A 25,488-nucleotide genomic window follows, 5' to 3' on the forward strand; every position below is an offset into this window, starting at 1 on the left:
CCACCAGGGAAGCCCTATGTGCCAGTTTTAAAGTTAATTTTCATGTTTTATTCTCAGGAAAACTATAGTATGTACGCGGTTTTTTTTGTCCTTTTACAGATGAGTAAACCAAGTCCTAGAGAAACAACTAGTAGGAGGAGGTGGATTTGAACCCACACGCATCTGGCTGCAGGTGCCACGTTCTTTTCTTCACACTATGCCAGGTTCTCCAGGGGCTTTACATACTGGAGCCAAGAACTAGGGTCTCAGTTGAGTTCTCAAGGGGGAAGGGAGGGACTGGTGTCCCAACCCCATAAGTGACGTCACTTCCCTGAGGGGTCAGCAGCAGGTGGTTCAGTATGGATGGGAACTACAGCTGCCGGTTGGTTCACTGGAGTATTTGATCACATGGCTGATTGAGGCTGTGATGCTGACATCTAGAAAAGGTTCCTGCTTGTATATGTTGTGCTTTCTTTCAGTTTGTTCAGTTGGTCAGAAAGAGTTGGTAATAAGGCCAAGGTTATTGGGTTGATCGCTGAACAGAACTGGGGGCCTTGCAGAGAAAACAGTGATTGGCAGTTAAAGGTGACACCTCCTGACCTTCCCCTGCACCACCCTCGCGGCATCCATACCCTTTCAAGAGTCAGCAGACGAGAGGTGTCTCGGTTACAAATACTGGGAAAACAACTCACAGTCAGCACCCTGGTGAAATTTTTTATCTGCATCTTTTAAATTTTTTTAATGTAAAAAAATGGTGCCTTAAAACAGGTATGGGAAGAAGGAACGCTGAGGTGTTAGAGGGCCCCAGAGATGAAGGGGTGAATAACTCTGAGAGGGTTCACGTGACAAACACAAAAAGTTAATGTGCTGTGTCAGTTTTTAGTGGAGAAAAATCCATCTTCTTGGCTCTTCTGAGCGTGTTGCTTGGTTCTCGATGCCCTTTTTGAAGTGAGAAATGGGACTTAACTGTCCAGGTGGAGGTTTTGCCACCTGCATTTGTAGGAGTGGAGATAAGAGGGCCCGTTTGGGTGATAATTGGGAAGGTGAGCAGCCAGCCTGCTTATCTTCGGGTTGGTTGGAAGGAGGCCTGGTGGAAGGACAGCGGGCAGTCCCGAGGTGGCTGAGGCCTCTGCTGCCTCTGATAAGCGCTTGAATTGGCCGGTGAACGGGAGCAAGCCTCTCTGTTCGCCGTATTCTTGGCAGAATTGGTCACCTTATGGCTATAGTGTCCATATCACCTAAGCTTTTTGACAGGTCTGATAATTTCATCATTTAAAAAAAAAAACCCCAAATAAAAAGTCTTCTAAAATGAATTACTCAAATGCTATTTGAGTTTTGTGACATGATGGAAAGAAAGGAAGGTCTTTGACAGTGAAGGGAGGGGGTCTTTTCATTTCTGAGCCTGGCCACTTGAGATCTGCCTGGACTGGTAGGGGACACACCTGACGGGAGAACAGTGTCTTCAGGGAGACGGTGATCAGTGCCACGTGCAGGCTCTAAAAGGGCCTTAATCAGGGTCTGTTGTGGAAGGTGAATCGGCTCATCAGCTGGACCCCTGCATCCTCCTCAGCCTCGGCTTCGTGATCATGTGTCTTGTCACGTCTTTGTCTTGTTCTTTGCCTGCAAGTGGGAAGCCCCATGTAGTTAAATGTGCTGTCTTTTAAACGGAACGATCTCATATAACGTAATTTATTTCTGTTCTTATTCTTCAGTGAAACCTAGAATGGCAAAGATTTTAAGAGGAGTGCTGAATTACATCTTCATCTCTTGAGAAATTCCCATGAACTCCCAATTTCTTTAAACTTTCATGTTTCCTGTTTAGCTTCAGAAAAAAAAATCACATGGGTTTAAAAATAAATGCAGATATGGCAGGAGTTACGTCTTCTTGAGATTTGTCAGATGATTTATCTTTTTTAGTCTTTTGTTTATTGGTTCTCCTTATGGAGAGAATTGTTTAAAAGTAATGCAGTAATTACAGTGTTTGGTATAATATAATTCAGGATGTTTAATCTAATATAGAAGGACATTTGCTGCTTTTAGCTTTTTTATTATAATAGATTGGTTTAGGGTAATGGATCAGAGAGGTCTGATAACTGCTCTTCTGTAGCCAGAATGGTTTGACCCAAGAACTCTGGACTGTAAACTGAAAATCTCCTTCGTCAACCTAGGCCTGGCGTTTTTTGATCTTTTGGTATATATATGTGTGTCTGTTCATTAAAAATGGAAATGCTGTAGTTCTGCCTTTCGTAGTAAATTTGCAAAATAAGCTCATTTTAAACAGTTGGGACAATGCAGAAAAACAGATGAAAACAATAGATAACCACTGTTAATATTTTAGTGTACATCCTTCCCAAGTTTTTTCCTGTGAATGTATATGACTTGCTTCTCGTCCCCCGCCCCACACAAACACAACAAAAATGGAATTATTCTATAGGTACTGCTCTGTAATGCGCTCTTCTTTCTTACACATTGAGATTCTTTTCCATGTCAGTAAATCAACGTTATTTTGAGAGGCTGCTTGGTATTTCATTGTATGGCTGCAGGGTAATTTCTGTAATTAGTTGATGTCTGCTTAGGTAATTTGCAGCTTAAAAAGAAATTATGGTAATCTCCAACGAATATATGAATCTTTCCGCTCGTCTAATTATTTCCTTAGGATAAACCAGAAGAAGTGAGATTTTTTGCTATTTCCTTATATCCATTTTTAGATATAATACATATGTATATATGGAATCGTCTTTGCTTCCACATCTGGCATCTTCTGTGTTCCCGTTTATCTTTTTAGTTTTTCCATTTTTACATGATGTTTTGTTCCGTCATTGTTTTCAGCAGTGTCTTGTCTACTCTTTGCTGCTTTTAATGCGATATTTGTTTTGGTAATGATTTTTATTATCTTTGTCTCCAACCATGTTGATCCTTTTTTGAGATTTTAAAAAATGAGAGTCCCAGTTTTAATTTTATTGAGTCAAGAAAAATATTTGTCTGAAGTGTTTCCCCTCTCCCTTGGAAATTCCTCTGACATACCATTTTCCTTCTGCCTTTTGCGTATTGTATTTTTTCACTGTCCCTTTCCTTTGAGAGGCATCTCTGCACGCCTGTGTGGGGCGTCCTCTGGCTTAGCAGGTGTCCTGGAGGGGCAGTTCCGTCTGTCCTGCAGGCTGCCCAGCACCAGGGCAGGGACCCCTGTGCCTCTGTCCTGCACCCCTGCCTGCCGCCATCCTCTGCCCCGCTCACTCTTCCTTTGGGTGACTCAGCGATCTACTAGTTTGATTGTAGATGGACTTTTTTTTTCTGATTTTCATTTTGTTAACATTTTATTAACTGTGTGGATCACAGGAGAGCAGCGTAAATGTGCCTTTCGTTTGCCGCCTCTTACTGGAAGTGTCCTTGTACTTGAAGCCTGGGTTCCCTCGACAGGGCTGACTCCTTCGAATGGGAGCCAGGACGTCCAGGCTTGCCAATCTGCTGCATGCTGTTCTCATTCAGTGTAGGACCGAGGAGGACCCAGGAGTAAAATGCAGCTTCGTTTGTGTAACAGGAGGTTCATCTGGGATGGAGAGCTGCGTGGATGACCTTACTAGATGTCCAGCGGTAAACTGGACATGGAGTCCAGTTTTAAAGGATGGAGATCCTTTAAAGTTCTGCCCATTAGTTTGTTTTTTTGTTTTTAAATTTTATCTTTGGCTGCGAGCGGGCTTTCTCTAGTTGCGGCGAGCGGGGGCTACTCTTCGTCGCGGTGCGTGGCCTCCTCATCGCGGTGGGTTCTCTTGTTGCGGAGCACGGGTTCTAGGCGCACAGGCTTCAGTAGCTGTGGCACGTGGGCTCAGTAGTTGTGGTGCACGAGCTTAGTTGCTCCTCGGCATGTGGGATTCTCCCGGACCAGGGCTTGAACCCGTGTCCCCTGCATTGGCAGGCAGATTCTTAACCACTGCGCCACCAGGGAAGTCCCTGCCTATTTAAAGCTTCCTTCCACAGTGTTTGCTGATCACAGTTTCCCGTTGGCGGGAGGTTGCATGAGTCATGAGTCATTCCCATTGGTGGGCTGAGAAAGCAGGAACCCTGTGCTCATGGAGCCTCTGATGCTCCCCCCCGGTTCTATTCTGACCTGGCCTGGTTCCACCTGCCACAGCTTCCTTATGGCAGGGACCTGCAGAGGTTGCCTCTCTGGACCTGTTTGGAGAATTGAAGGACTGTTGACAAGAAGCTAGCTCTAAGGACAAACTGTGGGGCAGGGTCTGAAGTCTTTGTGCATCTGGACCAAATCCTTTTTGGGGACACATCTTGATGATTCCAACTCAGTATTTCCAGACTTACCCGCTGGGGGCTGGCTGGCATTTCCCCCTCAGCAGGGGCGGGGTCCTGGGTCGTGCGTTACTCAGTGATGTCCCGGGGTGCCGCCTGGTGTGGCAGGGTCTGCTGTTCCGATCGCCGACCTCCTTCCTCTGCACGTCCCCTCCCACAGCAGTCAGAGCCCCTTCTGGGGTCCCCACCCGCCCTTGCCCAGCCTGCTGTGGGTTAGGAACCCAGGTTCTTGGGCTTTCTGAGAGTGTGTTGATTGTGGACCAGACTGTTCCATGGGAGAGCCAAGGACCCCTTTGTGTGAAGAGCAGCGCGTGCTAATTCAGGCCTCCGCATTCATGACAGCTGTTTTTGTGCTTAGAGGCCTTTTTTTGCTTCATGCTTCTGGAGGGTTGAGGTTTCTAAACTCTGACCTCTGAATCCAAGCTGAGCTACTACACTTGAATAGCTGTGTGAGCTTCAGTTAAATATATGCATACTTGCTGGCACCCTTCAGCCTGGGAGCGAATTTGTTGCACTGTTCATCTGATCTGCCCTTCAAGTGTTTAGTTCTCCTTTTGCGGATGCTCAGCTCTGTGGGGTCCCTCTCTGGAGGGATCTCGGTGAAGGGGGAAGCTTTGGAGGAGGGCATCACCGGCTCTGCTGCAGAGCGGTGCCGAGGCCGTCTCGCGCTCCTTTCCCTGTGTTGGCATTTTCAGGCCCAGGGTGGCTTCGGTTGGGTGGCTTTCCCCTACACTCTGGCTGGAGGGTCTCAGATTTTGTTCTCTGTCCTGTTATCTGCACAACAAACCCGTTCTTGTCAGGCTGTATTTTAACAGTTTTGAGTTTGGAAATTATGGGTTGTTGCAGCCATAGAGTGAGTGTTAATGCTTGGACACGTGGACGGGGAAATACAGTAAAAGACAAAGACTTAGAAGGTAAACTCTCTTGCCAACTTTCCCAGGGGTCTGCGTTGCTTCCCCTCAGTTTCACTCTCTCCCCTCCATGAAAGGAGGATTTGATAGAGAGAGGTGCGGTGGAAATTAGGAGCCAGGAAGCCTGATAATTTATTAATCTCAGGCATGTGACGTTTAACATCTGCCTCTTAGCGTGAAGTCAGTGGACTGCCTTGTCTATTGTTTCCTGGATCTAAGAGGCCAGCTAAATGATGGTTTTCTGAGAAGTAGGAAGTGATAGATGGGTGTGAGAGATTACCATGTTACCAGCTGAGCTGAACCCAAATCTGCAAGGCTGGCTCAGTTTTAGTTACCATCAGTAAAATGCAGGACTGGGAGAAAGTTGGAACCAACCTTCAGGTAGAGAGGTTTTTCTTTTCTTGTTTCTTTTTTTTTTTTTGACTGTGCAAAGGATGAGTGAATTGTTTTTGTCAGTTCTTTGCCCTTTATCTAATAGACAGGAGGGACTTGGCTGGACCAGCCCTTACTCAGCTGCATTTACTTAGGTTTGCACACCTTCCAAAAGGTTGCTTATTTCAGGCCCCATTTACAGAGTGGTCAGCACTGGGGCTGGTGGACTGTGGTGGCAGAAGGCAGTAACTCACGAGAGCCGGTTACCACGTCCAGAAAATGATACTGTCCTGTGAAGGCCTTGTCTTCAAGCTGGGGTCAGAAATAAGAAGTTATAAATGGCCTGTAATCCTCCCCCTCTTCAAAGATTGGGAAACCCAGCACAAAGGTTATTGCCCACAATCATAAAGCAAGTATGTGGTAGGGCCAGGCTTTGAACCCCTTCTCCTCAAAAGGCTACACCCTGAACTATGACACTTCGCACGCACGAGGAAGCGTGTTGTGTTTCTAGGTCTAAACAGCAGATGCTGGTATAGCTGAGACCTGGGATTAAGTGGGACACGCCACGTGAATTCCAGGTAGTGTGCGACGTAGCAGGCAGTACGTGCTCACTCATTACTAGTACAGCACTAGTGCCAGAAAATAAAACCCTGCATTTCTATTGAAACGCCCTCCTGTCGGGTGCCACTTGGTAGACAGACAAATGGTATAGAGCACAGGTGGGTCGGAGCTTCCCTTACAGCATTTAATTCCCCCGGTGCGTTTATTAAGTTGGTTGCTTCTAAGTCAGAAATAACAAATCTTTCACTTAAGAATTTATTTTAAATTAGATTATAATTTTCCCGAACCTCACTTGTTTGAAATCTGATACTTAGATTGTGCTCTTCTCTACTCACAGCCCCAGAGGTGTTTTATTCTTTTGCTGTTACGGAGACATAAGGAAAACACTTGTTCTTTTTAAACTTTGAACAAATATTGCACTTCACAGATAGTTGGTCAGGATCCCTCTTGAAGTGTCGGGGTCACGTTTGATCGCGAAGCTTCATGGACACGTTGGCTAGCGGCCTCTACAGGCCGTTCCATTTGGGCGCTAGATCGGGTGGAAGAGCAGACGGGACGTGGAGCTTTGGTAAATCATGAAGTTATGGAAGAGGACGAAACTTTGTTTTGTTTTTCCAAAAGTCATTCGTTCCCTGGACACCGAGGACATGCCAGGAATCTTGCAGGGTGTCGAGGAAGGGTGAGCCGGATGACGTCAGTGCCTTTCCTACACATCCCGCAGCCACTGGGGAGACAGGTGAACGAAGATACGCCGTGTGTGGGCTTTCTGTTAATTAAACAGCTTTATTGTAGTATATTTTACGTGTCATAAAATGCCCTCCTTCCAGGTGTACAACTCAGTGATTTTTAGTAACTTTACCGACTGGTAAAATCATCTCCATAAATTAGTGTAGAACATTTTTGTCCCTCATGCTTTTTGTCTCCATCGATTTGCCTTTTCTGGGCATTTCATATCCGTGGAGTCACACAGCATGTGGTCACTCGTCACTGGCTTCAGGTTCATGACGGAGCTTGTGTTGGTACGTTGTATTGTAAGGATGCACCACATTTCTCTGTCCTTTCACCAGCTGATGGACATTGAGGTTGTTTCCAGTGTTTGGCTGTTAGGAGTAATGCCGCTACACACATTTGTGTGTATGTCTTTGAGTGGTGTGTGTTTTCAGTTCTCTTGAGAGTGGAATTGTCGGGTCCTGTGGTGGTTTTATGCTTATCTTTCCGAGACATTGCCAAACTGCTTTCTGAAGTGGCTGCACCATTTTCCATCCCTCCAGCAATTTAATAGAGGAAGGGACAACATACTGTGGTTTTCATAGATTTTACTGCTTCTTCCAATATAACATGGATATGTTACATCGATATGGCAAAATGGAGAAAAGCAATCTAATAACAGAAAGGTTGCAGTACAGTATTTACTCTTTGGGAGGCATTTGAGTGTTAGAGCCAGCTTAACTCACCCGTGGAAAAGGTGTGTGCTTCAGGGCGACACGACTGGAGTGAACAGGATGGAAATGGAAAATGGTGTACCAAGTGGACAGCAGGCTGAGATAATAGAAACCGTTTGTCCTCCCTGTTTTGTTTTGGTGGAATAACTCTCCATGTAAGTTTTGGTTATTAACCCATTTCTTTCAATTGTCCCCCTGAACCGCAGCCCTGGACTCCTGTGTCTCCTCCTTTAGTTTTCCTTATGGTATCTTCCAGAAATCCTGGCAGATTTTGAGAGGGCAGAACAAAGTGATATCTTTACTGTGGTTTTCTCAGTAATGATGAAATTCTTTCACCTCAGTTTGGGTCTAATTAAGGAGCAAGCAAGAAAGAAGGGATGCCAGGGGCCGTGTAGGAAAGCGATAATGAGCCTGGGAGGTTAGGTGGCAGGTGGGCCACTGTGGGAACCTCACTCTAGAGCGATGATTCCAGCAAAGGAGTGTTCCTGTAGTGTGTGTGCGTGTGTGTGTGTGTGAGTGTGAGAGAGAAAGAGAGAGAGAGACAGACAGACAGACACTGGGAAGAAGAGAAGAAAGGTCCACAGAGGCGGGAGATGATGAGACCCACCGGGCAGATAAGATAGGCTGACACCTCTCCCCTGGAGCTGAAGGTCAAGTTAAGGTGCAGATAAGCCACTGCTGAGGAAGGGATTAGCAGTGGCCCTAAAGCAGAGTGATGGCCCAGGTGGTAACACTTTTCCCTTTGCTAAAACCTGAAGTCCACTGTGATGCTCTGGGCGGAGGTTCTGGAAGTGGTGAGAATTTGCTGATTCCCTGTGGATTCGTGACATTGATGCGGGGGTGACAGAAAACAAGTATCTTTGTGATGGCAGGTTATTTCGGAGCCATCACGTCACCGCGGCTCCTGTGCCGGCGCTGGGTTCCCTCGGTGGGATCCGGGTTACTGGTGTGGTCGGCGGCGGACAGGGTTTTGCATGTTGGCCGGCTCGATGGTCTAGCGTGGGGATGGACAAACTACAGCCGCCTGTTTCGGTTGGCTTATGAGCTAAGAATGGGTTTTTACGTTTTCAAGTGGTCATTAAAAAAGAAGAGAGAGGGCTTTCCTGGTGGCGCAGTGGCTAAGAATCTGCCGGCCAATGCAGGGGACACGGGTTTGAGCCCTGGTCGAGGAGGATCCCACATGCCGCGGAGCAACTAAGCCCGTGCGCCACAACTACTGAGCCCGCAAGCCACAACTACTGAGCCTGTGCTCTAGAGCCCGTGAGCCACAACTACTGAAGCCCGCACGCCACGACTACTGAAGCCCGTGGGCCTAGAGCCCGTGCTCCGCAACAAGTGAAGCCACCGCAATGAGAAGCCCGCGCACCGCAAGGAAGAGTAGCCCCCACTCGCCACAACTGGAGAAAGCCCGCGCACAGCAACAAAGACCCAACTCAGCCAAAGATAAAATAAATTAAATAAAATAAATTTTTTAAAAAAAGAGAAGAAGAATGTGCAGCGGAGACTCTTGGGCCCACAGAGCCCAGGGTGTGTGCTGTCTGGGCCTTCAGAGGGGCGGGCTGGCCACCCAGCCCCAGCCCTCCCGGGACGGCACTTCACAGCTGCTTGGGCGCGGTCGTCTCCCTGGTGGACACGGAGCCACAGGACTGCTGTGGAACGTAGCGCTGAACACAGCTCATGCCCTCTTGCTGCCCCTCCTAGGGTTAAACGGATGCTTAGTGGACCCTGCACCCCACAAGGGGCAGCAGGAGGCCTGCCTTCCTGTTTGTGACAAATCAGCCTTGTCCTTAGCTTTTCTATTCCAGCCATTTTCCCCGATGCCTCTAAAAGCCGAAGGATTTTCAGGTAAAGGAGATGTGATTATTGATGGAAATATACAGATACCCAAATGTATTTGTTCCCTGACACTCACGGTTGTTACTGCGGGCTTTTATAGAATACATACAGGAAGGTGAGTTGACCTGCAGGGAACTGGAGGTGGCATCGGATTGTCCTCCTCGAGCTGGTTGTAGCATCTCAGTGCTGTAACCCAAGGCAGACCATGCCACCTCGGTTCCTCCTGCCAAGCCAGCAGCTTACGCACACTTTCCATTTAGACGCTGACCCACGATGCACAGGCAGAGTGAGGCTTAACCCCCCGCCACTGGCCGCGGGGGACCTTGTGTAAGTGACCTGCCCTCTGCACCTCAGCTTTCTCAGCTGTGTCATGAGGATCGTGGCCCTTATCTCCTGGGCCAGCGGTGAGGTCCACAAAGGAGTAATTCTGAAAACTGCTTAGCTTAGCATGAGCCTTCGCGTGGAGGGGCTCTTGGAAACGGGAGCTGCTGCTGTTTGTCAGTGCGTCTTTGCGTAGGGTATGGTCGGAATATTTTCCATGGCTGGCTTGTTACTTGCATTTTGGTTTTAATAAAGGAGGTGCCAGGGTCCATTTCTCAATGAGCTATATGTAATTTATTTGGAATGCATCGCGTATTTTTCATCAAGTGTTTGCCCAGCAAAACTAGCCTGATTTTGCCCTTTGCCCTGACACCTGGGCCTGCTCGTCACCTCAAAGGAAGCCCAGGCCTTCATCTTCCAGCCAGGGAGACTTTCACTGAAGAGAAGTGCACCCACCATCCGCTGCGGGAGCCTGGCGGCGGCCACAGTTCCCCGTGTGGGGACTCCAGGGTGCTGGGCTCGCCCCGAGCTCTGTGACCCTGGGTGAGCTGCAGCCCCGGGCCCTTGGTTCCCCGGCTCGCTCTGCAGTCAGGCCTCGCGTTCCCGCGGGTGTGAACAAGGCGACCCTGCTGAATGTCCGGCGCAGGGCCTGGGAGCATCTGGTGCTGGGCAGGCGGTCGGCAGAATAGTAGCCAGAGCCTCAGAGCCTTTTGTTCAGTCTGTGCAGAGAAAGAGCTTGACCCCGAGTAAGTGAGGGCAGAGAGCCTCTCCAGGCGGCCTTCCAGCCTGGACCCTCACCTCGCACACCCGGACGGAGCACGTGCTTTCCCCGGGGTGGCTCCTCTCTGACCTCTGACCCCACAGAGCTCCGGCCACCTGTTTGCTACGGCGACGAGCAGATGGGGGCCGGGGGTGTTTATTAGATGCTGAGGCCAGAAACAGGAGATTCACCGGGGTGGTTGCAGTCACTTTTTTCTCATTTTTAATGCTTTTCTAAAAATTGTATTTTCTTGTTAGGTAGAGCAGTTTCTACCTTAAACATCCATATAAAAATGAATAGGATGCTGCTACTAGGATTCCCTAAATACTAAGGACAAGAGTTTTAGGAGAATTTCTAGTTATTTGGGTATGTAGGTATAGACATAAATTCATAAATTTAACGGTTTCTGTTTTTGTCACACATTGTAGAATATTTATTCAGGTGGATTGAAACACAGGTGTATACCATGGGGGAAATGAGTTTGCTGAGCCGGATTGTGGGGCATTTGTCACGTACCTGCGAGCAGGCGGGTGAGAGACTGAAAGTGCTGCTTAGAAGAGGCAGTGGTGACGTGGAGACAGGCCAGGAGGGGCTCCCACCGCAGCTGAGAGGAGGTTCGGTGTGATATGCAGGAAAGCCCGTTTCTGTGTAAACCTGGGATTTAGGCCTCACACTTAAAAATGACCTCTGGTCAACTAGCTAGGAATGAGACTTCTTCTGAAAGACTGTTTGAGGATAGGAAAAAATCTGTGGATTCTGAGCTAATTGGAGCCATCTGCTATTTAAAGAGCTTTATTTGGTAAATAAAGGTTTTTCTTTTGGAGACCTTAAATCAGCCGACTAGTTAATGTAAAACACTTGGGGCTAGAGGCGGAGAATGGGTGTCCTTGGTCAGCGAGGTAGGAGAGGAAGGGGTTGGAGAGGAAAAGACTAGAAATGTGAGCTTCGGGGGGGGGCCCCCCCCCCCCCCCGTCCCCTGCTCCGACATGATTTTCCCAGGTGAAGAAAAGCAGGTGAACATGCCAGGTGGCCTCCCAGACCAGACCCCTGCTGTCAACCTTGGCCGCCCGTTGGAATCTTCGGGGGTGGGCTTAAATAATGCTCGGGCTGGGGTCCTATCCCCCGAGTTCGGGGTTTGCTGGTCCAGAGTGGGGCTGGGGCACAGGTGGTCCTGGCTGGCGTGCAGCCCCGCTGGGAACCGCCGACCTCCCGCCCTGGGGCCTCCCCTGTGCCCAGCGGGGCCCCCAGCGGGGCCCCCAGCGGGGCCCCCAGCGGGCTGCAGCCTCTCCCCCGTGCCTGCGACCCAGTGGCTTTTGCTCCCTTCTCGGGAGGCTGAGGAGAGGCAGACACCTAGGGTGGTTCCTTCTTCCTCCTGGCCGAGACGCTGCCACGTCCTTGGTGCCTTTGAGGGGTGCGGGCAGACTGGGGAGGGGCCCGTAGCAGCTCGCCTCCTGCCCCTCAGGGGGAGCCCTGGGTCCCGAGGCGGCGCTGGGGGTGAGAGAGAAGGTCCTGATCCGAGACCTGCTTATCAAGTCATCTGTTCGTGTCCGGCTGTGCCTGTGGCTGGCTGCTGGGGCAGGGGTGGTCACCGGCCGTCTGGGGGGCCCGCTAACGGGTGACCATGACGGTTCCCCGATGGCAGTAGTGCGCAAGGGGCTTCGCAGGCCGGGGAGGCGCCCGGGGGGCCCCCAAGTTTCTCTGTGCGCTGCTTCCGGAGTTGAATGGGTTTTAGACGGTGCAGATTGCTGGTTATAGGATTTCTGGGCAAATCCCCATAAAAGGGTATTTGGCTTGTTGGGGGTCTTTTTTTGTTTGTTTATAAACTTCGCATTGGCCTGTGTGTGTGTCTGTGTGTGTGTCTCTGTGTGTGTGTGTGTGTATTCCTGTATGTATTTTATAAAAAGGGCAGCTTGATTTTCAGGTGGGGGAGGTGTGGGAAAGACCCTGAGAAAGAGTGAGCTTTAAACTTCTTACAATCAGAGAAAACCCTTTCCAGGTTAATAGGCTTCATTAGACAGATTGCCCAATTTTAGTTTGAGTACAGAGTGCCTCTTGAAATGTAATGGTTAGATTAAACCGATGAGACAGGTTTTCAGGGCATTTTATTTGCGTCTAATTAGCTTAAAGATATTTATGGGAAGAATAATTTGTATTAAAAAAATAGGAATGTAAAGTTAAGCCATACTCTAAAATGACAGTAGCTTTTAATCTCGTCAGGACCGTGTTGCGTTGTGTTACACGTGGTTCGTTCTCAGTAACTGTTTTGGCCAGTGTTTTAGTGATTTCTAAAAAACATCTTCAAAGCTGAGCGCTGTTTTAAAGGTGACCTCGCTTGGCCTTGGATGTGCTTTCTGAGAGCGCACGCCCTGCAAGGTAACACAGCCGCCATCTGCGCTCTGGGAAAGGGTTTGCAGTGCACCTCGCTTTCCCCACTTACTTGGGCTGATTTGATCCTCTGACAAACCTGTGCGGTAGATAAACACTTCAGGCATCCTTGTTGCCTTTACTGAGAAGTTAAGACCTTGCTCAAGGTCATGCAGCAAAGCATTACAGCAGGGGAAAATCCCAGGTCTTGTGCGTCTTAATTTTGTGCTCTTTCTATTGTGTTTTGCTGTTAGAACTTGGGAGGCAGTCGTCAACATGCTCGCCCTTTGGAATCAGATGGCCCTGAGTTGCATTTCAGGGTCTGTCAGGTACGCTGTGTCCTTGGACGAGTCCCATAACCACCGTAAGGTGGAGACGACACCTCCTTCAGGAGGGCATTCAGAAATGGTGCTCATCCTTCTCACGGCTTCACTCCACCCAGGCCATGTCCAAGACCAAAGAGTTTCACGGCTTCCAACTGCACCTAAGTTGTGACCTGGGGGAGGCCAGGATTTTGCGAATCTAGCTCGTTTATGGGTGTCAGAATGAAGCTGCCTTGTGCATTCGAATTCTGCAGGTTGTTTTGCAAGGTGATCTCTTAGGCTCAAGTTTCTGCTCAGAAACAGTTAACAGGATTCCTCTTTCACAAACTAAAAGTATGTGTTTCTGTACAGGAAGCATGTGGTCCTCTTGACTAGCTGGTGGGGTGTGCTGTGTGCCCCAGGCCTGTGCTTTTCACATCCTGCCTTCTTTGCTGTAATTCTCCCTGGGCTTGGGCCTGCTTTTCCTTTTCCATTTAAAATCCCTTGTGCTCATCTAGCTTGAGTCCCTTCTCCTGAGGCTGCCCATGGAGTAGAGCCTTCTTTCCTTCTCTGTTTTAAGGGATCTAGTAGTCACCATTATAGGAAAGTTAAAAAGGGAGGTTTATGGAACGCTTGGAAGGTTCTCACAGGTGCAATCTTCTGTTTATTTATGGCTCCTAGCATCATTTCTTAGCCCTGAGAGCCTCATACTTGGGGGTGGGGGGTGGGGGTCATTGCATCCCTGTGGCTCAGTGCCCTCTCTGGAGCCTTGTGTTAGAACCCCACCCAGGCCGCAGGGCCCTTGGGCCTCCCTGGCCAGTGGTTTCTTTAACCTGCACCACGGGTGGCCTCTGTACCTTAGGAGTTTTGCAGATGTTTCCTTCTCTCTTTCTGAGGATGCTCACTCAGGCCTCCTAGAATTCTCCTTGTTCCCTTCCTGAGGGAGAAAAGGCCTCGTTATTTTAGCTGATTTTAAGGTAGTGCCGTGGAGGGTGTGCTGGTTTGTGAGTCCATGATCTGGGTTTTACTTCTCCTTCTAGTTCAGATGAGAGGCTTCTATTCAACCTCGACCAAGTATTTTCAGAAAGGATAGCTCAGTATTAAGTACACACAAAAAAAAACAACTGCAACAACAGAAGTGGTTTCTATTTACTAATGACTTACTGTTTAGCAGATACCACACGAGGAGCTTTCTTTATGTTCTGATTTTATCCCTTCAATGTTCTAAGAAATAAGTAGTGTTACCCCGTTTTACAGGTACGGAAACAGGCTGGGTGGTTCAGTGACTCGCTGGTAATTTGGTAGAACTGAGATCTGAACATGTGTTGTTTGGACTCCAGGTGCTTATGGTTGCCTAGATACCCGAATTTTTGTCAGATAAGTTAAATGTTCAGAAGGATAGCATTGAATCTCTCTGTTTGGTAGCTTATTGTTGGGGGTGGGGGGCGGTTTCTAGTGTCTTTTCTCTCCAGGGCTTGTATAGCTGCTGCCCCAAATGATACTCTGCAGAATCAGAGCAGAGCATCTGGTGCACACTGGGTCTCATAATTTGTTTAGGCTGTGGTTGCATTTTCCTCGATTCCTCCACGTAATGCTCTGAACTTTGGCTGGGTTTTTGTTTTTTTAAAGTTTTAAAAAAAATTATATTTATTTGTTGCTGCGTTGGGTCTTTGTTGCTGTGCGCAGGCTTTCTCTAGTTGCGGCGAGCGGGGGCTACTCTTCGTTGCGGTGTGTGGCCTTCTCATTGCGGTGCGTGGCCTTCTCATTGCGGTGGCTTTTCTTGTGGCAGAGCACGGGCTCTAGGCGCACAGGCTTCAGTAGTTGTGGCTCGCGGGCTCTAGAGCACAGGCTCAATAGTTGTGGCGCACGGGCCTAGTTGCTCCGCAGCATGTGGGATCTTCCCGGACCACGGCTCGAGCCCGTGTCCCCTGCATTGGCAGGCGGATTCCTAACCGCTGCGCCACCAGGGAAGCCTCCCCTGGGTGTTCGGTTTGGATTACAGTGTTTGCTTTTTAAGGGGGCCTAGGTGTTGACTGCAGGCACCCATGCTGCTCACTTCTTTGTTGGGTTAGGCTGGCAAGATTATAAGATACATTCTTAAGTGGTAATCATAATCTCAGGGGAGAAAATCATCTGTAAAATGTTAATACCGTTTCAACCAGTGGCATAAAAATCACGCTCTGGCAAAGAGGAGCCCTGGAGCCCTGCTCCCTTTGCTCAAGGGAGTCATTAGGGTTGAGAGGGTATGAAACAGCAAATGGGAACTTTTCACCTGTAACAGTGAAATAATAGCGGTCTCTTTGGGGCAGAAGAAGTTCGAGTAGAATTACCGCAGTCGGGATACAGAGCTGTTTGCGGCCACGTGGAATCTTCCCTTGTTGCCCCTCACTCGTCGCCCCCGCCCCGCCCTACAACCACGCGTCTGTTCTCCACGCCTCCAATTCTGTCGCTTGGAGAATTCACTGCGTGTGGAGTCATTACGGTACGTAACCCTGGGTGCTCGGAGACAGTGTTAGGAAGTTGGGTGATGGGAGGGTAAGCGGGGAGAGCAGCAGGAAGCGGAGGTGGGAAGGGGCTTTGCGGTTCAGCTTCGCGGCGAGCGTGTGTGACTTCAGTCTCCAGACGGCGTGTTGTCCCGGCTGCTTTAGGCAGTGCAGGCAAACCACGCGCTTCGGAGGAAGCCGCTTTCTGCCCTCAGGGTGTGCAGGGGCGTCTGGGGTCGGGGCAGCCGGAGGAGTAGCCGTGGCCGCGGCGGGTGGGTGAGGGAGGGCCGGCGGGGCGGGGTCAGGCGGGAGGCCGGGGGCCGCATGCAGAGACAGTTGGGAGGTAGGGGCAAGAAAGCAACTGCGGTGCAGGCGTTTCCAGCTTTGGGAATGGAAGACAGTAACACTGTTAACGGCGGGACCACGGGGAAAGGCTGGGTGGGAGAGTCGTGCCGATGCAGAAGGACAAGTCTGCGGTAAGCTGCCGGCCCGTAGTGCCCACCTGTGTGCCGGCTTCTGCCCGGGCAGGTGGGGAGGGCAGGGCTCTGAGGCCGAGTTCAGCTCCAGGAGGAGAGCTCTGTGCTTCACTGGGGATGTTTGCCAAGTTCAGAAGAGGGGAGGGGCCACACCTAGTCCAGACCCGGCTGAACCCCGGTGCCCTCTTGTCTGTTGCTTCGGGGATGCTGATGTGATAAGGCACAAGTATTAGAACACGGCAGACCTAGACAGTTCCTTTTTCTTTTCCTGGAACTTGGCTTCAGCCCAGAGCGGTGTCGTCTGTGCAACTGTACGAGCGGTACGTCTGAAGCTGAGGACCTTTGAAAGTTGATTAGTGATGCCAGGTGCATTTTTCCTTGCCAGAAGTGATCGAAAGAACACAGTAATAGCTGTTCAGGTTTAAAAATATAAAATACTTAAGTCATCATGGAAGTATTTTAATGAATTCTCTCAAAGGATTATGAAATGGGCTGAATTATTGTAGAAGCCTGAGCTCCAGCTGGGCAGCTCTGGACCATCTCTCGGGAAGCGGGGGGAGTTGGAGGGAGCAGCCATCACACCCTTGGATTTCCGCTTCTCAGAGGAATAGGAATCCTGGAGGTTTGGGACCCCTTTCCCTGTGCTGCGTGGCACTGTGACAGCTGCTTCTGCTGTGCTTATGCCTGTTCATTTCCTGTTTCTGGGAGATGCCAGGCTTTGGGGTAGCCTGTGGCCCCGAAACTTCCATATCACAGTTAGTGAGAAAGGTCTGTGGAACTGGGGATTCCAGGTCCCCTGGGCATGTTCCCTTGGCTGTTCAGCTCTTCCCGCGATCCTGAGCCAGTGAAGGCTTTCCTGGGCTTGATGGGGAAGGGGCTTGGGAGCATTTTCAGAGCGCAGACCTGTGCCTGGGCCCCCTGAACTGAGGGAGATGCATCTTCTCCATATTTTGGTCAGTTTCAAGGATCCTGACTTTAGGATGGTTAAGTGTAACAAATGCCCTGGCTTTTCTAAATCTTGAAATTAAAAATAAACAAGATGAGGTGTGAGTGTATAGAAAGGCTCAGAATTCAGCTGACTAAAGAGACAGATGGCCTGGAGTTGTCATGAGGAAAAGGGTGATGAAAAAGCCAAAGCCACAGGAAGTAGGAAAACGAAGTGTCATACGTGTCATTTCCTGAAAACTTTCACTTAACCTTAAGGCTCCCCCCAATGGGAAGTTGGGCTGTTTCTTGACATAGGAGGGAAAGGTTTTGAGGGTATGGGAGAGACGTGAGTAGAGAAGAGACATCAGTATTTGAGTGCCTTCTTTTATAGACAGTGCCCGGGACACGTCCCGCAGTTGGTGGGTGCCAGATTCCCACTCTTAGTGGCAGTTAATCTGGAGAGATGCTACTGTTGCTGTTATTTCTTTCTCTCTCCAGCCCTTCCCTCAGGGGAGGAAACACAGACCTAGATGTTGAGTAGCTTGTGGGGTCACACAGGTTAGTGAGCGTATTCATGAGACTCACACCGCCCCCCCCCCCCCCCCCCCCCCGCCTTAGAGCATGATCTCCTGGCTCAGTGCGGGAATGAGAAGGTGGCGCTGGGCATCTAAGTGATGTTCTTTAGTGACTGGTCCCAGACCTGAGTAGTGGGATGTGCAGGTAGCATCCAGCCCCGCCCTTCTGGTCCCCCAGCTCATTGCCCTAGGAGAAGGGAATGGTGGGGGAGGGTCCTGGCCTTCCCCTGCCCAGAGGAGGCCGAGCCTCTGTGTGTCCTGACTCCTGCCCGGGAGGAGCCGGTTGCCTTTCAGGCACGTGGGATGGGTGGGGTGAGGGGCCGGCAGGCCTTTCTAATTTTGGATGATGACCAGTGCTTGGTTCAGCTTAAACCTTTCTGAAAAGAGAATTCTCAAGATGGTTGGCAGGATGGCACCTTTCCTACCAAGGAGGTCTACTTTCCTCGGAGAACCGATTCTGGCAGCCGAATCTTGACGTTCCTTTGCGGACTAGGTCATCTCTGGCATTGATTTCCTTACCACACTGCACGGGGTTGCAGTGCATGGTGATGAACTTACGCAAGAATTGCCAAAGGGCGAGGACCCTGCTTGCTTAGGGCCTGCTGTCACCGTCTTGGCAGATGGCTCCCTTCTTGCCAGGGCCGGGTTTTATTCCAGTTTATAGCTGGTGACACAGTGGCCAAGAGCATGGAATGCCACACTACACTTGAGCAGATGCGAGACAGAAAAACTGCACTAACTTCACAGGTGCGGATGCCGGGGAAAGGGCTTTGGGGAGGATGGTCAAAGCAGTATAGTGAAAACAGCTGTTTTCTAAGCTGTTTTAGACCCGGCAAAAGGAAAGTCGGGCAATTTATTGAAACGAAACACTCTTCTCCCGAGTATAGAACATCTGTCTGTACCCTGCCCTCAGGAATGGACACTTTTGTCTGGCAGTGATCGGCGATCTCTGTTGAATTCTGTTATCTGTTGGGTGACAAATCCCCCCAGAACTTTGTGCCTAAAACAATAATGATTTAGTATTTCTCACGAACCCTTGGGTTGACCTGGAGTTTTCCCTCAGGTCTCGCTTGGACTCACTCACTGCCCGTGGTCGGCAGGAGAGCTGCTGGCCTAAGGTCAGCTAGGACGCTGGGCGCCCCTCTCCGTGTCTGCAGTTGGCCCGCTGGGTGGCTAGGGCCTGGGTTCTTCTCCATAGTTCCTCTCCAGCAGCTAGCTCAGGCCTCCTTAGGTGTTGATGGAGGTGAAAGCTGCAGGGCCTCAGGCTTAACCTCGTAAATAGCATAGTGTCTACCCCAGGGCCAGCCCAGATTCAAGGGGAGCAGCAGGCAAAGTTGAATAGGGGCCTGGGCTTGGGGATGGGTTATTTATTAAAGCCATTGTTGTAACAGTGTCCGGGCTGGCCTGCTGGTCCCAAGGATTTCTGTCCCTCCGAGCTGTGGGATACACTTCACTCCAACTGTCCCGCCCTTCCCTCCGGGTACAGCAGTGACCTTCAAGTCTGCGCCCGCCTGCCCCAGATCAGGGCTGGATGTGGACGGGGCGCATTGCAGCTCCTTGGGGGTGGCTTCAGTTGATTCAGAGAGCCGTGAATTGAAAAGACACACCCCACACCCCATGGAGAGACAAGGTAGATGATCGTGTTCAGAGAGGGGGCAGAGAGGCAGTTAGTAAATGGTCCACGGCAGTTCTGCTGTCCGGCTGTGCTGTCAGGGCCTGTGCCGGGGCAGCACCCTGCTTCTAGCATCCTTTTTTGTACCAGTTCTCTACTGGGGTATAGTAACACACCAACCAGAACTTGATGGTTTAAGACAGATTCTGTGGATTGACGGGGATTTTGGCCGGGCGCTCCCTTGAGGATGCTCTCCTGTGCTGGGGTTCAGGCTGGGTGGCCTAGGCTGGCCGCGTGCACGTCCTGGGCCTCAGCGGGGATCCATGCAGTGGCTGCGATGGACCTCCCACCGCACGCTCACTCCCAGCCTCCCCAGCCCTTTGAGGCCCATGCTCAGAAGTCACCACCTTCTGTGGGTTAAAACATGTGACAAGACCAGCCCACATTCAAGGGATGGGGACATAAGACTATTCCTTTCTTGTTGGAGGAGTGCTGAAGGGGTGTGGATACAGCCAGGATTCATTGGCCATTATTTTTGTAACAATCTCCCACACTCTCATCTCTGGCATGGTAGGGGTTTGGATACATTCTTGTTGGCTTTGTTTTAATTAACTCCCAGAAAGGAACACCACTGTTTTTCTCAGCATGGGGGTGGGGCAGTCAGTGCAGGGGGATCAGGTCCGCTGACCTAAAACAAGCCTCATTTCAGTGGCACATCATCTAGTCAGGGCTGCCTCGCTTCTCCCCCCGGGTCTGCTAAGCAGTGCTTCTCAAAGCGTGGTCCGCACACCAGCAGCACCTGCGTCACCTGGACGCTGATACTTGGCTCCCCCGCAGATGCACTGCCGCAGGCCTGGGTGGGGGGGTGGGGGGCGGGTCCAATAAGCCCTCCAGGTGATTCTGATGCGCCTGAGAGTTGAGAATCACTGCTAATGGGAGTTCAGGTGGCTCTGACTGCCTCTTCCTTAACCCTTCCAACCAGTTCCCCCCACCCAGGCGCTCTGTCTCCCTGAGTCAGCGTGTTCTTTGGGTCAGTGTGAGGCTGTGGTTTTCTTACTGCTCAGGGGACACCTGGGGACCATCAGTGGTGTGCCCAGGCACGCAGGTGGAGAGGAGAGTAAAATGTGGTTCCCGAATGCCCTCAGCGTGGCGTGCGGCGTGGTGAGGGAGGCTGTGTGCGTGGAGGATGGCCAGTTCCGAGGCAGAGATGACACATTCGGTGCGTACAGGCGGAGCTTGCCGCGTCCAGGCCGAGGAGGTATCAGCAAGCAGCGGATCCTGGGAGTTAAAGCTCAGAGGACTGCACCAGCAGTTTGGAAGTTACCACGTACCCTATAATTTAGAAGTTTGTTTTCAAAGGTGCCTGTTCAGTGGGGGTCTTTTGAAAATATGGATTACACGACCCCCTCCTCCCCCCACCCTTTATGACCGGGCGAGTGTTTTGGGACCTCTGAGTGTCCCGGGTGATTCCTCAGTAGCCAGGTTTGGGGAACAGGGTCCCAAACCCCGGGGAGAAGGAGAGAAAGACAGGAGGCCAAGTCTGGAGCCTCGGGGTGGCTGCCCTTGATGACGGCCAGACCGGGCGGGTCTGCGCCTGAAGACTCTTCTGGCACCAGGGAGACTGGAGGAGGACGAGTGGGGAGTAGCGTCGTAGATGCGGGGGGCCGACCTCGTGGAGGATCCGACGCCAGAGCGGGGGCCAGACTGTGACGGTGGGGACCTTGTGGGGGGGGGGACGTTGGGGAGGAGTGAGCGGGGAGGGCGACCTGCAGCAGGTGGTGGTGGTTTTTCAATGGGAGATACCCCAGCGTGTTGCCCAGGGCAGAGACAGGCGGGAGGGGTGCGTGGAGAAGGGGGTTGGGGATGAACCCGTGTCCTGGGGGCGGGCAGGGTGGGTTTGAAGCTTCTGGGATTGGCCTTGAGAAGGAGGGCCAGCCTTCCTCACCCCGGAGGGGAGGACAGAAGGGAAAGGGCATGAGAACGGGAGAGGCTGTAGCTGCTGGAAATGGACGCGGCCTCTCGTGTCCCCCTTTCCTGGTCACCCCATTTCTCACTTTTCTCACGTTTATGGGTGCGACCTGTGAGCTTTCACGTTGTTCGCTGTGCCGTCTCACGCGGGGCCTCTGTGGTGTCCGTTCGCGCCTGTGTCACTGGGGTCCGTTGTTCACGTGGGAAGGGGGCTGGTGGGTGTCAGTTCTCCTCGGAAGCACCGCTGGCCACTCTGCGGGTTCACCTGGGATGGCAGGTGAGTGGGGCGCCCGGTTCGCCCACAAGGCTCGGTTAACCCAGTGCTGCCCAGATTGCCGTAGTTCTGTGTCTGTGACCCCTTATGTTCTGTGGGTCCCTCTTCCGTGTCTGGTGTCCTTCCTCCTTCAACCCTCCTCTTCCTCCCTGCTGTTTCACAGGGAAGGGTGGGCGGCTCCCAGGCCTTCTGTTGCCCCGTGGGGCTGCAGCCTGAGCGGCTCAGCGTAGTGAGATGTGCAGCGTGCCTAGCTCTCCTTGCGAAGGGTCAGCGTCACCCCTCTGGCCCGCCTGGGGCTGACAGGTGCTGCCCATCGAGAACCCAGCAGCTCACACTTCTCTCTGGTCAGGGAGCTGTTGGGCTGGGTGTTGGAGTCCTTACAGCTGAAGCCTAGGAAGTGTAGGCTGTGTGTGTTTTTCAGCTAATCACGTTGGTGGTTAAGAGCTTTTAGAAGCCATTTTCAAGGGTATGATGTTCACCTGACAAAAGAAAACAGGTTCCTTATTGTTTCCTGGGTCTGGTTAAAATACTTAGGCCAAGGCAGTAGCTGTAAGCAAAGATGCGTGAGACTGTGTTTGTTGGACATGGCCTCTTCTGAAACAATTAAGTGAGGGCGTACATTTTTTCCCCCCTGTTATATGAGGATGCTAGTTAACCTATGTTTTAGTATATACCTACCTGAATTAAGAGAGTTGAGGGGGGAACGTGGGGAGAAGAGTAGAAGTTTTGCTTAGACAAGAGTGATTGTTTTCAATAAGTCCGCATGTCTAAGTGTTTTGGTATTTATTTACTTTAATTATACAAAAGCTGGAGCCTTCCCCAGTTTTTATAATCTAGCTGGGTCATTGTTTTTGTTTGCACACTTGCCGTGTTTCATAGTCTAATGTGCACACGCAGGTGAGATTTAGAAATCTTTGTGTCCTGAATGTGAAGGCCTGTGGTCACCACAGCCTGATCCTTAAGTGAGGAAAACGCATCGGTCCTTGAAGGGCCGCGGTATGTATGTTATCGATAGAGGGACGAAGCAGTCATAGCCCTGTGAGTCACTGAAGTTTCCCTTCTTTTCCTTCTCTCCTACAGAACCTGAAAGCAGATCCAGAAGAGCTTTTTACCAAACTGGAGAAAATCGGGAAGGGCTCTTTTGGCGAGGTGTTCAAGGGCATTGACAATCGGACTCAGAAAGTGGTCGCCATAAAAATCATTGATCTGGAAGAGGCTGAAGATGAGATAGAGGACATTCAGCAGGAGATCACAGTGCTGAGTCAGTGTGACAGTCCCTACGTAACCAAATATTATGGATCCTATCTGAAGGTAAGGCTTAAAGATGCAGACGCGGTTTTCCACCATGCAGCACCTGACTGGGACGCGAGCCTCCGACGGGAAGGACTTTGATAAATAGCACAGCAGGTTTTCAGAGGAAGGAGAAGTGTTCTGACCTTCGCAGTCAAAGGAACCTGTCTCTGATGGTTCTGTCATCTTAAATGTCACTGATAGAATGTATTTTTGGTGAAAAGTGTTCGATGTTGAAACTCCCTTTCAAACAAGAAGGTATTTCTGAGTGAGACTTTGTCATCAGAAGTGCATTTCTTAAGCTATTATAACGACAACTACTCATCACCTAATTTTAGCATGGTTTGTGATAAAAACTCAGGCCAACCTAAGAATATTAGTCTTTTGATATTTTCAGTTACCAAATGTGTTTTAATTTAGTGCTTTTTTTTTTTTAAACTGCTAAGAATTGAGAATGTTGATTAGTGAGCTGGTTTACCTCCATTTGACTTTGAAGAATTCTCGGTTAGTAAATAATTACTTAAACAAAGTAGTAGCTATAATACAACACCGCAGATTGTCCTCGATCTTCACGCAGTTCTTCAAGTGGGAAAGAATCATATTAAAGACGGTTTCCCAGCCCTGCGTGGAAGCGTGTTGTACTCGTTGTGCTCTACCACTAGAAGAGTTTAAGATCGTCCCTTGTGTTTCAAGTTCCTTGACATATGCCCGTTCCACTGCACTTAGAAATGTCGTATCTTTCAAATGGGGTTTTGGAAATCTTAAGAATTGGTGAAGAAATTTCTGAAACAGTTCTCTGTGGAAATGAAAGCTTCACAGGTAGAAAGAACTTTTTCCTAAGGGAGGCAGCAATACGCCTGGATAACGTAGGACTAGGTCTCTTCCTGCCCTGGGTCCATCCTCTCAGTTCTCCATGTCGTAGCCCTCCACGCGTTCTGGTGTCAGAGGGCTGGTGCAGGCTTTGATTTCGTGGAAATGTAATAATGTGTAAGTGGGAGGGTGGAATATTCGAGAACTGTTGATTCACTAAAATGAATATTTAAAGGAAATAAAAATTGGACGGTAATTCTATGTTTTTTCAATTGCCTAAAGAATGGCAGTATGTCAGAGGTCAAATACAGCATTTTGAAAGGGGAAGAATAAGTTTTGGAGTCAGTTGTCCTGGACTTTGAGTTTTTTTAAAACTTATTTACTTCCTCATTTGTAAAATGGAAAATTATGGTGTACACCTCGTTGTTGCAAAGATTAAATAGAACTGAGTATGTGAAAGTACCTGGCATGTAGTGGGTACTTAGGGAGTGTTAATTTCCTTCCTTAATTGATTGGGTTTATTTATTCACATTTATCTCTGACATTACCTTGTAGTGGAGGACGTGTCCACTGAGGTGGAAGCAAGGAGGAGAGAGGGTAGCCCACGGTAGCCGTGAGTGTTACTGTGGCGGGGGAGCATGCAGCTTGGGTCTTGACCAGGCAAAGAGGGGAGCACGGTAAGCTTTGTCATATTCATGATCCAAGAGAGGAGCACCTGTGACTTCCATAGGGAAAGCAGAGGTCTTCTTTATGTTAAACTTCTGTTGAGGAAAAACTCAACAGCTGAAGAGACTCAACTTGAACTCTGTCTACCGTATCAGTTATCCTTTGTGAAATGACATCAGAATAGTTGCATAGTGAATTCAGAGTTAGGTTTCATGTGGTATGTTGGATTTTAATATGAATTATGGTAGTTTCGGCAAAGGACGTGTGGAAGATCCTCACAGATTCTTGCTGACTTACACCAGCTAATATCTGACTGCCGCGGAAATTCAGGATCAGTGGTTTGCAGGTGTCTCCTTCAGCCTGGGCTCCTCAGCAGAATTTTTTACTGCATGGCGAGGTGATTGCTTTATTGTGGCCAAACGTGGTGTCACTTTGACTGTACGTATCTAGAGATTCCATCTGGTATGTCCTGTCTTTCCTGAGTTGCTAACTCCAAGTCAATCTAACCTTGTTCTGTAGTGGGCCAGTGAATTTATTTAGTTAACCTAATGTCAGTTGCTGGAATAAACACCCTAGGTTTTTAGTGGCTCAATATGATAGAAGTTTATTTCTTGCTCACTCATAGCCCTGATCCATGGGTGGTCTTCCTCCAAGCGGTTACTCAGGAACCTAGGTTCCTTCTGTCTTGCGGCTCTTCCTTCCTTACTCCACACGTGGGTGTGCTCGGCTGCCTTCAGTCAGCATGGGGGCGAAAATGGAGGCCCCTGCGGGGCGCTCTCGTATACCCAGGCCAGGACACAGGGCCCCTTGTTTCTGCTCACAACCCCCTGCCAGGCTCGGCCACGTGGCCGCACCTAACCAGGAGGGGCTGGGAACTGCCGTCTAATCGTGCGCTGTGCAGCAGAGCAGACGGGCTTGGGGCTGAGCTAGACGGTCCTTCCCAAGGCCCCTTTCTCTGCACGAGGTGGGTGGAGTGACCGCTGGGGTGACTTTCTCCACTGACTGTCCTCAGGTGGGATGAAGAGCTGTGATAATTTTGTCTGTAGTGCTTTATGTATTTTACCAGGCAGATTGTCCTTCAGAAAATGTAACTGCCTCAGGAATGCCAGGAATAATACCGCCGTCATGAAAAGCTGCCCTTAATTTCTTAAGCCTTTCTGTCAAATTTGATGAAAACACGTGGACTGCTCTTGTTAAACAGTGCTAGTAACTACCGTAAGTTGAGCCGGACAAGAATCCAGACCCGACGTTCTGCCC

General features: G+C 50.0%; 1 protein-coding gene across 1 annotated transcript in view; it reads left to right on the top strand.

Moving 5' to 3' along the window:
• Nucleotides 1-25,488, top strand: part of STK24 (serine/threonine kinase 24) — a 105,274-nt gene that overhangs the window by 20,237 nt on the left and 59,549 nt on the right. Inside the window, exon 2 of the mRNA XM_029209916.1 lies at nt 22,546-22,776. Within this exon, the coding sequence (XP_029065749.1) occupies nt 22,546-22,776 (231 nt within the window). The remainder of the gene's footprint in view (nt 1-22,545; nt 22,777-25,488) is intronic.

This window comes from Monodon monoceros, unplaced genomic scaffold (assembly GCF_005190385.1).
Source record: "Monodon monoceros isolate NGI ecotype Baffin Bay Population unplaced genomic scaffold, NGI_Narwhal_1 Super_Scaffold_8, whole genome shotgun sequence".
Taxonomy (NCBI): domain Eukaryota; kingdom Metazoa; phylum Chordata; class Mammalia; order Artiodactyla; family Monodontidae; genus Monodon; species Monodon monoceros.